This window comes from Trichechus manatus, unplaced genomic scaffold (genome assembly GCF_000243295.1).
Source record: "Trichechus manatus latirostris isolate Lorelei unplaced genomic scaffold, TriManLat1.0 scaffold00002, whole genome shotgun sequence".
Lineage (NCBI taxonomy): Eukaryota > Metazoa > Chordata > Mammalia > Sirenia > Trichechidae > Trichechus > Trichechus manatus.
Window position 1 is genome coordinate 34,208,808 of NW_004443938.1, and position 13,431 is coordinate 34,222,238.

At 35.0% G+C, this 13,431-nt stretch overlaps 1 protein-coding gene across 4 annotated transcripts in view; it reads left to right on the top strand.

Moving 5' to 3' along the window:
* REPS1 (RALBP1 associated Eps domain containing 1) overlaps positions 1 to 13,431 on the top strand; it is a 76,215-nt gene that overhangs the window by 25,364 nt on the left and 37,420 nt on the right. For all 4 annotated transcript variants that reach the window (XM_004368874.2, XM_004368875.2, XM_023729701.1 and 1 more), the window contains exons 2-8: positions 3,700 to 3,823; positions 5,441 to 5,637; positions 5,769 to 5,922; positions 6,841 to 6,965; positions 7,482 to 7,644; positions 7,941 to 8,004; positions 9,195 to 9,349. In XM_004368874.2, coding sequence (XP_004368931.1) covers positions 3,700 to 3,823; positions 5,441 to 5,637; positions 5,769 to 5,922; positions 6,841 to 6,965; positions 7,482 to 7,644; positions 7,941 to 8,004; positions 9,195 to 9,349 — 982 coding nt within the window. The remainder of the gene's footprint in view (positions 1 to 3,699; positions 3,824 to 5,440; positions 5,638 to 5,768; positions 5,923 to 6,840; positions 6,966 to 7,481; positions 7,645 to 7,940; positions 8,005 to 9,194; positions 9,350 to 13,431) is intronic.

The window sequence follows — 13,431 nt, forward strand, 5'->3', positions numbered from 1 at the left end:
TGTGTAAAACAATGTACTCTTACTCAAATTTTTTAAATTTTGTAAAATAGATATTTTTATAAAAATATTTGTTACATGTAGTAGGGTTATTATATTTAAATGAATTCATAAATATGTATTTTTAAATTTCTCAGTTTAAATTCTAATATGGTAGCTATCAATCAGTATTTTGGGATACTAATTTTTTTTAAGAACGTAAAGAAATCCTGAGACCAAAAAGGTTGATAATCATGCTCTAGAGTCTACAACATTGGTTCCCAATGTGTATTATGTAGAGCATTTGATCTATGGACCACTAGTTCTGAAGCATTTTAATAGGTATTAAAAAAAAAAAAGGGTTCGTTTCTAGACTGAAAGATTTATTAGTGTCTTTTATGGGCTAAAAATGCATTGTGAAACCTTCCAAACCGCTGCAGTCAAGTCGATTCTGACTCATAGTGACTCTATAGGACACAGTAGAACTGCCCTGTAGAGTTTCCAAGGAGCACCTAGTGAATTTGAACTGCTAACCTTTTGGTTAGCAGCTATAGCGCTTAACCACTGCGCCATCAGGGTTTCTGTGAAATCTTCAAGGGGGCTATAATACATCTCAGTTTATTTGGCTACAGAGCCTGTAACTTGACTGATGTTCTTTGGAATACGTATTGGAACTACTGCTCCATAGGCATGCCCACAGTGAGAATTCTGTTTAGCTGTGCCCTGGAGGCAGCCAAGAACGAGGCTTTGGATTCAGACTAACCTGGCTTTGAATCCTGGCCCTGCCATTTATTAACCTTGGTTTCCTGTCCTATTAACTAGGAATAATATCTTCATATCTCAGTATTATGTATTGTTTCAGTGTATTCCTCAATCCGTTTTTTAAGTTCTTTTCTGTGATTCAGCTCATGATTCAAACTCATATATGCAATTGGCAGGCTACTTTAATGTAGTCTTTTCTCACCTAGAATAAGAAATAACTTTCATCTGCATTTATTGTTGTTGGCATTCCCTGAATCCTCACGTTCTGAGCCTAGGATTAGAGAGCCTTCCTTAAGCGTTTAACTCCTCTTTCATTGTCACTATGTATTAGGCACTGTGGAAGAGAAAACATGCTTTAGCACTTCTTAAGGGAAAGGACAGTGTACAGCATGTCATGGTGGAAAAGGAAAGGCATCAATTTGAATTATAGCTCTGCTTTTTTTTTTTTTTTTTTTTTGCCCCTCTGGCCGTAGGCAAATTACTTGACCAGTCTGATTCTTCTTTTTCCTCTATAAAATGATAATATCAATTCTACTCCATTAGTTTTAAGGATTAGATGGGAACACCTTGACTACTTAGTACTTTGCTTAGTATCATGTGTGCTCAATAAATGTTAATTCTTCTCCTACCACCACCTTATTTGTATGACGGAAGTAAAAAATGATGCTTGTGTAATTTGCTCATTGGAGAGTTCTTCATGTCGTTACTAAAGAACTGTTCCTATTTTAAACAGTTTTAAAAGCTTGGTTATATTTTTAAGCCAATGGCATATGAGGCAGAAGAGCAACAACCAGAAAGGCTGCTGATTGAGCAAGAAATGATAGCTTGGCAGCAAGGAAAAAGTCACGAATTATTGAAAAGAACAAAATAAAGCAAAAACTCTGTTAATAGTGTTATTCCATTAGGTGAAAGAAAAAATCCCACTTTTTCTTATAGACCTTGAATACATAATTGCAATATAGTACAGTGTACAGATTTGTTTCTAAAATTGCATTGTCAAAAATATATATGATATATATGAACTTGTGTTTGTTATACCTTTTAAAACCATATGCTTTTGGTTTTCATCAAAATAATATCTGGCTAAGAAAACCGAGTCTCCACGTGCAAGAAATGAAGTTGGACCTATACCTCACACCATATGTAAAAATTAAATCAGTCAGACCTAAATGTAAGAACTAAAACCATAAAACTCCTAGAAGAAAACATAGAGGTAAAGCTTCAGTACCTTGTTTTTGACAGTGGATTCTTAGAGATGACACCAAAATCACAAGCAACACAAGAAAAAAATAGATAAATAGGACTTCATCAAAATTTAAAACTTTGTGCACAAGGGACTTTATCAACAAAGCGAAGAAACAACCTACAGATTGGGAGAAAATTTTGAGGAACCATATATCAGGTAAAGGTTTAATATTGAGACTCTATAAAGAATTCCTAAAACTCAGCAACAAAAAGACAACCCAATCAAAAAATAAGCAAAGGGCTTGAATTTCAGCAAAGAAGATATACAAATGGCCAACAAGTGTATGAAAAGATGCTCAACATCATTAGTCATTAACCCGTTGCCGTCAAGTCGATTCCGACTCATAGCAACTCTATAGGACAGAGTAGAACTGCCCCGTAGGGTTTCCAAGGAGCAGCTGGTGGATTTGAACTGCTGACCTTTTGGTTAGCAGCCAAACTCTTAACCACTGCACCACCAGGGCTCCTTCATTAGTCAGTAGGGAAATGCAAATCAAAACCACAGTAAGATACCACTTTACCCCCACTAGGATGGCTGCGGTTTAAAAAAACAACAGATGTTGACAAGGACTAGTGGAAAAATTGGGACTCTTATCCATTGCTGGTGGGAATGTAAAATAGTACAGCTGCAATGGAAAAGAGTTTGGTGGTTCCCCAAAAAGTTAAAGATAGAATTAACACATGATCCAGCAATTCCACTCCTAGGTATATACTCAAAAGAATTGAAAGTAGGAACGGATACTTCCTTGTCTACCAGTGTTCCTTGCAGCACTCTTCACGGTAACCAAAAGGTGGAAACGACCTAAATGCCCATCAGCAGATGAGTGGATAAACAAAATGTGGTATATACCTGTAGCACATGATTACTCAGTCATAAAGGGAAATGAAGCCCTGATAGATGCTACAATGTGGATAAACCTTGAAAATGTTACGCTAGGGGAAATAAGTCAGTTACAAAAGGATAAGTAGTGTATGATCCCCTTACATGAAATATCTAGAAAAATCAAATGTATAGAAACCAAAGTTCATTAGTGGTTACCAGGGACAGGAAGGAGGGAGAGGGGAAGTCATTGCTCAGGGTGCACTGAGTTTCTGTTACGGGTGATGGAAACATTTGGTAAAAAGTTTGTTGTACAACGTGGTGAACGTAATTAATGTCACTGAATTGTACACATAAAAATGTTGAAATGGCAAATGTTTTGTTACATATATATTTTACCACAATAAAAGGAAAGGAAAACAATGATTCTAATGGAATAAAATTGCTTATCATATGGATTTGATAACTAGGGGAATGATAACCTTATTGTAAGGCCAGTACCTTTTAATTTTTAAATGTATAAACTTGGAAATCAAGGAGGCTGGTCATCACTTGAGAGTAATATACTCCAAAACCCACTGCCATCAAGTTGATTCCGACTCATAGCGACCAGATAGGACAGAATAGAACTGCCCCATAGGAGTTCCAAGGCTGTAATCTTTACTGAAGCCAGCTGCCGCATCTTTCTCCCATGGAATGGCTGGTGGGTTTGAACTGCCAATCTTTCGGTTAGCTGATGACTGCTTAACCACTGCACCACCAGGGCTCCTTGAGAGTAATATACCATATATCAAATTTGTATTTTGAAGAAGTTACAAATAGAAGTTTGATAGCTGCTTATTTGAATGGAGAACTTTTGTCATAAACTCTAATGTTACCATTGTGTTCTTTTATAGATTAAGGAGCTTTGTGGTGCAAAAAGACTTGGTTATTTTGGAAGAAGTCAGTTCTATATTGCTTTGAAACTTGTAGCTGTTGCCCAGTCTGGTTTGCCGTTAAGAGTGGAAAGTATAAATACAGGTAAATAAGGAGTATATCAGTAAATGAAATGAAAATAGACTTCTAATCACAAATGAAGTAAAGTTAGTAGAACTCTTGAGTCTTTCTGATATTATAGTGATGTTTGTGACCTTGAGCAAAGTGTCATGGCTTTATTCCCACTGCCACATATTTCTCATTTATGAGTATTAGAAAAATATATCTAAAATCCCTTACAGCATATAATACACATTTCTTACATATTTGATAGTAATACAAGTACTGCTCAAATGGTGATTTTTCAGAATTAATTTACTAAAAATTGAAACTATGACTTATTTTCATCTTTTCTGATAGCTAAGTAAAGAACAACATTATACTTTTATCTTGTTTGGGAATGCTGAGAAGGCTCCATTTGGAATTAGAAAGCATCAGTTGACCAAAACTTTCTGATTGATGGAGACCAATATTAAAATATTAACAGACAAAACCTACTTACAGGAATCTGACCCTCTTACAAGCGTCACCTAGGATCATTCATTTTTCAGTTATTTGGAGGCTTGTTGATATAGAAAAGGATAGAAATTCTGTTTTGTTTTGTTTTTTTTAAGATAGGCACTTAAATGCAGAGGGTTCTGCGGTTTTCATAGGGAAAAGGAAAAGATCAGTTTTATGTAATGTGAGAATTTTTGTAAAGAGCTGTAAGTACCGGCTCAGTTTATTGGTTGGAGGTTTTCATTGTGGACCTCTAGTTTGTCATGCATCGTTCTTCTGGAGTTGAAAGTTCATGTTCATTTGGGGTAACTTTGGATTCTTTCACATAAAAGTTGAATGAAATTAATATTTTCCCTCCTTGTGTGGAGATGCTAAAGAGAATCATATAGTGGAGGGAAGTACACTTTCTTGTGAAAATGATTCTGCAGCTGTGTTTTTCTCATCTAAAAGGATGAGTTCTCATTGACCTGCAGAGAGTTCTGTCTTTTATCTTCCTCTTTTATTCCTGATTGAATGTAGAGCATCTGGCTGTGGGAGTGTCATAAGCAGATTGAGGTGGATAAATGTAACACCTTGTATGGTGCCTTTGATAAGTGAACAGTAAAGTCTTCCCAGGTATTTCTGCTATGGCATTGTGTAATCAAGTCTCAAAGTTAGTGACATATTCTGTGTTTTACTTAGAGCTCTTAGTACATTAGAGAACCCATGTGAGGGAGTAGAAGCAGCCTAGGATTCATGATCTGACAGACCTGGATTCAAATCCTGTCAGTTACTACCCGCATGGCCTTGGCCTTTCAGAATGTTAGTTTTCTTATCTGTAAAATGGGGATAATGCTTTGCAGGGTCAATATGGTTATGACATAAATACAAAGTGGTAAGCATAGGGACTGACACGCAATGGACATTTCATAAATAAGTGTTGTTGTTACACCTTAGAAGGACGATTTGGTATTACCATTTCCTTCTCGGTAGAAGGAAATTCTAAGGTACATATACATTCTGAGATAGATGATGGTCTAAATTTTGTAGTGGTAGACATTTTGCGCTTGTTGTTTCTGTATTGGTTTTAGCAAAAACTATATCTAATGTCTAATCTTTTATTTCAGTTTTAGTGTGTGTGTCCTTTTTTTATTTTAAAGTAGTAACTATTTATGTGGTTAACAGTAAAGGAACTTCCTCTGCCAAGATTTGTAGCTTCAAAGAATGAACAAGAATCTCGCCATGCAGCCCCATATTCTTCAGATTCTGAAAATCAAGGGTCTTATTCTGGTGTGATTCCTCCACCACCTGGCAGGGGACAAGTGAAGAAGGGATCCATAAGCCATGATGCTGTCCAGCCTCGCACATCTACAGATCAGCAGGTAATCACATGCATGTAAATGTTATCAGTTGATGCCCCCGTAGATGCTTACACCAAAACTTTCACTGTGTACCTTAGTAATTAAAATGTTACCTTAAAATTAAATTTTTTAAATAATAATACTTTTTCTAGGAACCTGCATCCCCAGTAGTTTCACCACAGCAGTCTCCTCCAGCTTCTCCACACCCATGGAGGAAGCACAACCGTCACCCCAGTGGGGGAAATAGTGAGAGGCCTCTTACAGGACCTGGGCCATTTTGGTCACCGTTTGGTGAAGCACAATCAGGTATTAGAAGTTCTTTACAAATAACAATTACTTAGGGTTGTAAGTTGAAGGAAACTTGGTAACTTTAAGAGTTATCTCCAAGACAATTATCAGTTGTAAGTTAAGTGCCTTTAACAGAAGCAAAAGTCAGCTATGAACATTTGTAGTAGATGTATCACTTTGGAAAGTGGTAATTGCATTTACTTCTATCTGTGATGCTTAGAAGGAGCCCTGGTGGCTCAACAGTTAAGTGCTCACCTGCCGACCAAAAGATTAGCCATTTAAAACCACGAGAGAAAGACCTGGTGATCTGCTTCCATAAAGCTTACAACCAAAAAAACCTTATGGGGCAATTCTGATCTGTTACCTGGAGCTGCTATGAGTTGCGATTGACTCAACAACACCCAGTAAAAACAACTTGATGTTTGTTGTTATTAGGTTCCATCATGTTCGTTCCGACTCATAGTGACCCTATCTACGACAGAACGAAACACTGCCCGGCCCTGCACCATCCTCACAATCGTTGTTATGCTTGAGCCCATTGTTGCAGCCACTGTGTCAGTCCATCTTGTTGAGGGTCTTCCTCTTTTTCACTGACCATCTACTATGTGATGTTTGCAGAGATATTTATGAATATTTGATTCTCTGAAGCTAAAATGAATAAATAATCATCCCACTGAATATTGGGTATATATTATGTTAGTTTTGTTATTGGCAAGGAAGCAAAACAAGATTAAAAAGATTTAAATGATGTGTCATTTGTAATCGAACAGAAAAGATTCCATTTTGGTAGTTGTTGAATTTCTTCATAATTAGAGTTCGACAGAAAACTTTTATAATATGTGTGTGTCAGTTTGTTACAATATTAAGTAAATACTTGGTAACTTAGTTTTTTTTCCTTCAAAAGTGAGTCAACCTGTTTATCCATTTTGTTTTTAGGTTCTTCTGCTGCTGATACAGTGTGGTCAGGTCATTCTCCACCTCCACCTCAAGAAAACTGGGTCAGTTTTGCAGATACTCCACCAACCAGTACTCTTTTAGCCATGCATCCTGCTTCTGTCCAGGTGTGACATTTTATTGGTATTGCATTTTTATTTGCTTCATTCAAGGTATCACTGCAGTCATTGTTTTTGTATTTTGCTGTTGCAGTTTAATAAATTCAAGTTTACTCTTTTATAAAGAACAGAATACTGCTCTGTGCCTTTTCTTCAAGTTTGTTACCTTTGGAATGTTTCACTAAAGGTTTTGGCTGCTTTTCTTTTATTTCTAAGTCTCTAAAGAAGTTCTAAAAGGTTTTGCATCTAGGAATATATTTGCTTGGCTTTGTTAGCACATTTTTCATAACTTTATTTTGCTACATAATTGCTATCATTTCTATATGTTTATATATCACTGTGCAAAAACTCATCTAATAACCTGATTAAAACAAATGTGTAGTTTGCTAATGAGTTTGTGAAGACTTCTTACATGGTAAACGTCCATAGAAAGTAAGTTTTACTTTCAAAGATAAGTCACCTAGTTCCTTGGTCCATTAATCATATAGATAGATGCTGTACTGAGGAAAAAATATTTCATTACAGGACCAGACAACAGTACGAACTGTAGCATCAGCTACAACTGCCAATGAAATTCGTAGGCAATCCAGTAGTTATGACGATCCCTGGAAAATAACAGACGAACAAAGACAGTATTATGTAAATCAGTTTAAAACCATTCAGCCTGATCTAAATGGATTTATTCCAGGTGAGTTGTTAAAAACAGAAGTTCTTCTAGATGTGACAGGACAAAATCTCAATTTCATAATCTCAAAGACATTGTTTTATTGATCATATATTATATAATTACAAAAGATCATTAATCCTCAAAGTATTTGTCTGAAAAGAGTTTATAATCAGTGGGGGCCAAAACCATGAAATATACACATATTAAGGTTATCTTTTTCCCAATGAAAAAAAAAGTCTAATGACTCATAGCTCATATTTCATTCTTGAATCTGTAAGTTCAGTATAACATTAAACACTACTATTTTAATATTTCAGGATCTGCAGCTAAAGAGTTTTTTACAAAATCAAAACTTCCTATTCTTGAACTTTCTCATATTTGGTAAGTGTGCGGTATATCATTAGTTGGGTAATATGGGTTATCTCAAAGGAGTTTCCATCAGGTAGATTTTGGAACTTTATAAAATAAACTATTAGACTAGCTTCTTCAAGAATGTCCTTAAAGAACTCAGTATTGCCTTAGGATAGCCAGGTTCTCTCTCACTCTCTAGAAAAGAAATAAGTGATACTGGTGCAATAGTTCTTAGCAAAAAACTACTTAAAATTCCTTAAGCTATGTAAGTTATTTCTTGTTACTAGCATAATGATACTGAGTTTCATGAAATAAAAGCTAGTTTGCTTATAGATGGTTATGTTTATCCTATTTGTTTTTTAACAAATTTGATAAATCCTGTACCAAGCTATGAGCTTCAACACGGTGCTTAGCTCTGATTTTAAACACAGACTGAGACTCAAGATAGCTGCCGTATGATTAGAATTAGTCATTAGATCACAAATCACAATATAAATTGCTTTTTAAAAATAATTATCAGATAAACATAAATGTTATATATTTTTAATATCAATTTCTCTATATTCCAAATTATTTTAATAGGTTTTCAATAGCATAAAGTACAGTAGCAGGAGGTAGTTAGATAATGCCTAAAACTGAAAAATCAAGAGCTAGTAATAGACACGTGCTATTTATACTTACGGAGACACATAAAAAAAATTGTTGCTTCTGGGTCTAGGAAATGACAAGTACAACAGGGAAGGTTCAGCTGCTGATCTTTTGTATCAAATCTTGTAGTTCTGTTTGATGCTTTAAAGTGCATACATGCAGAACTTTGATAACAATAAAGCAATTTTTTTTTTAATTCACTGACTTATTGCATAAGCCTTTGAATTCTGTTACTAAAAATGCACATGGGTTAAAGATCATTTTTTCTGTCCTTATTTATTGGAGCTGTTGACATTTTATTATGAGAATTTGCAGGCATACAGGAAAGTTTAAACAACAGTACCATGAACACCCGTATGCCCACTACCTAGATTCTACAGTTAACATTTTGCTATGTTTTTTTGTTTTGCTTTTTAATTACACATTTTTACACCCGTGGGACTTTTTAAATTATTATTTTCTTTTTTTTTTTTTTTTTGCACTTCTCTGGGAAAGTTTCTCTTTCTTCTATTTGAGAAATAAAGGGATCCAAAGTAGAATTTGATCATATTCATAGTAAGTTTGTCTTCTAGGGAACTCTCAGACTTTGATAAAGATGGTGCATTGACACTGGATGAGTTTTGTGCTGCTTTTCATCTGGTAGTTGCTAGGAAGAATGGCTATGACTTACCTGAAAAACTGCCTGAAAGCTTAATGCCCAAACTAATTGATTTGGAAGATTCAGCAGGTAAGATTTAGAGATGGAGAGAGCTGGTTGCATGCCTTGATAAACATGGTGCTTAATTCTTAAAGGAAAATCAAAATATTAAAACTTAATAGCTTAGAATTTCATCAGGAGTACGTTGATTTGCCATCAGAATAAGATGTACAGGCTGAATTTGGATTAATGATTTGTCTTTATTTAATGAACTTTTAAAACTAGAGATAAAGAATATATACCACTGCTTCACCTTTACACTTGGGACTTGCCGATATTTGAAGAGCATTTCAGTGTCTTGTTATCTTAAAAACTCATTGACATGGAGTTGATTCCAACTCATAACGACTCTATAGGACAGAGTAGAGCTGCCGCCTAGGGTTTCCAAGGCTGTAATCTTTATGGAAATAGACTGCCACATCTTTCTCCCATGGAGCGACTGGAGTGCCTGTGCTTTCAAACTGCTGACTTTTTCAGTCAGCAGCTGAGCACTTTACCACTGCGTCACCAGGGCTCCTTCTTGTTATGTTACAATCCTTTAATTGTATTATGTATTATGCAAAGTGGGTGAAGCAGCCTGTCCTCATTATAAACATTTTTTCCATTTCATGCATCTTAATTTGTTGAAGGTAAATACATTTCCTGCATCTTAATTTGTTGAGGGAAAAAAATGTGTATCATTAGACCTTTGCAATCTACAAGCATTTTCCTTTAAAAAACCAAGCTCTTTTCTGTAGGTTCTGAGGAAATCTGGAAATTTTGTGTTTAGATAATGCTATTTATCAAATGTTAACAAGAACTGGGGAGGGCCACTGAGTCTTACGATGAGTGCTTTGATAAACATTCATATTTACCAGTAGCTTTCTTTAAAAGGAAGAAGAATCTGAGGGATAAAAAATTAGTACATTTTTCTTAAATTCTGAGTGAATAAAAGGCAATCTAATGTGAATTCCTTAATGAGCTTAATTAAAACCAAGTTATTGTTTTCAATGATCCTATCTAAATGCTCTTTTGAATATTTGGGCACATATTTTATTGTTGTTTACATGATGCATTATGTCTCTGAACTCTAGGCAGGAATTTTATACCTTTAAAAGGGACATTAAAACAGAATTTGACTCTGAATAGGGCATGTATCTATCAGACAATGTCCCTTTAACACAGAAATGCACATGGGGTAGCTTTATTGTCTGCATTATACAGACGGAACCGTATTCATATAATTACTGTCATGAAGAGAGCAGTCTTCTTGGAGGCAGGAGTCTGAGTTTTACTGCTTCTAGTTTTGCTAATTCTGTGACCTTGGGCAAGTTCTAAACATTTTCCTCCTCCGTTTCTCCACCTGAAATGTGGATTAGATGCCATTTGTGTAGCAGGGCCTAGATTACACATCAACCTTTGAAAGTAACCACTAAGTTGATTTTTAAACTTTAGTGTTGGTTTTAATTTTTTAGAAAATATTTTCCTATGAGAATTCTAAAATTCTCCTGATTATCTCAGGTGGTTGTTAAGCTTTATTTAGCCTCTAGCTTGATCTGAAAGTTAAGTATCTTTGATAGGCAATTTTGCTTCAAAGTACATAGATTTACCTATGTAAGAAAGAAACAAAAACGTTCTGTATTTAGCTCATTTGATAGTAGCTAAAAGGGAAGAGGTTGTGGTAGCTTCAACCTTTCTGTATTACTGATTTAAAAATTGGGGCTTGTATCTAGCATTTTTATATGACTTTAAGCCTTTGAAAGCTGATAGCATAGTAATACAAGGAAATAATTTACATCAAGCTTATTCTGTTATATGTCATTTTGTAGAAGCTGTCTGATTTTTGTCAACTGTTGGATTCAGATCAATGAGCCTGGCTTTTGCATGTAGTTAGTGAGTTTCTTTTTCTTTTATTTAATTTAAATAAAATCTGTTCCTCTGTAAATTTATCTACTGCCTGAAATTTAAGGTTAATGGTGCTGAGAGAAGTTCTTTTCTGGGCATTTGCCTTTTTGTCTAATTTTAGATCAGTTTAGCAGAGGGAGACTGATTTTTTTTGCCTGCTTATATCTTTGCACTATTGCTCTGACTATGATGTTAAAGGTATCACAGACTCAGGTAGCTTTCCCCTCCCACATGTAATATTATATGGTTTTCTGATCAAGTTTATTGTAAACATTCTGACCACATAATATTCTATTTAAATCTTTGCCTATTTATAAAAGGTAAATTTTGGAGTTCTATCAGTTGAGGGGTGGAGAGAGCCGCTATAATGAATAATCTTTTTTCTTCTATCCAACATAAGCCTGACTTGCATACGACACAATTGTGAATATAGAAATTGTCCTATGACATTGGTTGTCAATTAGTATCCATAAAAATCTTTATAAATAGCTGTGATTATAGAAGTTCTTAGTTAAAGGGGAAAAAACCAGAACAGTTTATTTTGGCTCAGATGAAAATTTATCATACCTATTCCCTCTGTAGACAGTTTCTGACTTGCAGGCCAACGTGGTTTCTCCCTTCTCTGATCTCTCATAGCATCTTCTGCATGCACTTTATTATGGCACACATCACACTGAATCCTATTTCTTTATTTCCTTTTTCTATACTACACTCTGGGCCCCTTGGAAAAAAAAAGAAGATGTGTCGTGTTTATTGTTGTAACCTCAGAACTTTGCCAGGCATCTAGTAAGTTGCTTAATAAATCTGTATTGAATGAATAAATGCTAAATGTGTACCATTTTCAAAGTAAGATTTTTTTTCCACATCTTTCCATCTTTGAAAATACAGTCTTTTGCTCTGATAAGTTTGTGGTTGTTGGGACAGATGAAAATATTAGCACCACAGGTATTGTATACTTACGTTTAAGTAACTCTAACACACAAATAGGTAGGTGGTGACCAGTAGTGACTTGAATTACAGTTGCTTGGAGTAACAAGCTAGGCTTTCTGTAGACATACAAACATGGGTGATGTAGATATGTATTTTTTCTAAAATCATTTGAACAGACTTACAAGATTAAAATAGGTTATAGGTAGAAGTGCTTATGTGGACTTGAATTAAAATACTTAATACGTAACATCAGTGCTGAATTTGGCAGCTAAAGTAAATAAAAAGGGAAAATTGGTTTTCATTGTCTTACAAAAGAAAGTATACCAAAATTCTTCTCAAGAAATGGCTTTCTGTAGCTGAATTCAAGAAAGAATGTTTATCTTTTAAAAAAATTAAGTATTAATGTGACCTGCTAGCCTGCCACAATACTGTATCTTAAAGTAAAAACACAAGCTTGTTTAGATTCTGTATATCTTATATTCATCTAAAGATCTAAAGAATCTTCACTCTAAAGAATCTTCTGCTTTTTAGCACAGTGGCAATTTTACATGTTTTTTTGTGATTCTTTGATAAGTATCCCTCTCAAACTAGACTAGAGGCTCTTGGGAAGGCAGTAAGTGGGTTGATTTTGTTCATTATATACCAGAGCCTAGCAGAGTGCAAACTGAGTACATAAGTAGGTGTTCACAGTTTTGAAATGGCTAAATGCATGAACCAGTGGTTTTTAACTATTTACTGTCTTCATGCCCCACTGCTCACATGTATCTCAGAGAGGTAAAGGGGTGTGCTCCATATCTCCTCCTGTGTAATCACTGCTGTACACAGTAACTTTGAGCAGATGTTTTATTGTTGTTTATATGGTGCATAGTATATACATCTTCAAACTCTCTGCACTTCCATCGTGAAATTTTTAAAGGCCAAAGAAGGGAAGGCATATGGGAATTTTCATGACTAGTTTGCTAAAAATCCGTGTAAATCCAGACTTGAGACTAGCTTGATGCTTGGAGGAACTCTATTTCAATTCTTTTCTTTAGATTCTTTGTTGAAGAATAAATGCTCCCTCCCTCCCCCAATGATAGTTCCAAGTTATAGATCAATGGTAGATCTAAGTTATGCAGAAGGATATAAAGATACAAAGTCATGTACCCCCTTTTCCCATTCCTTAGAGTTAATCATTGTTAGGAGTTTCTCTTGTATCCATCTAGAAATTTTTATTTATTTATTTATTTTTTATTGTACTTCAGGTGAAGGCTTACAGAACAAATAGTTTCTCGTGAAACAGTAGTACACATGTTGTT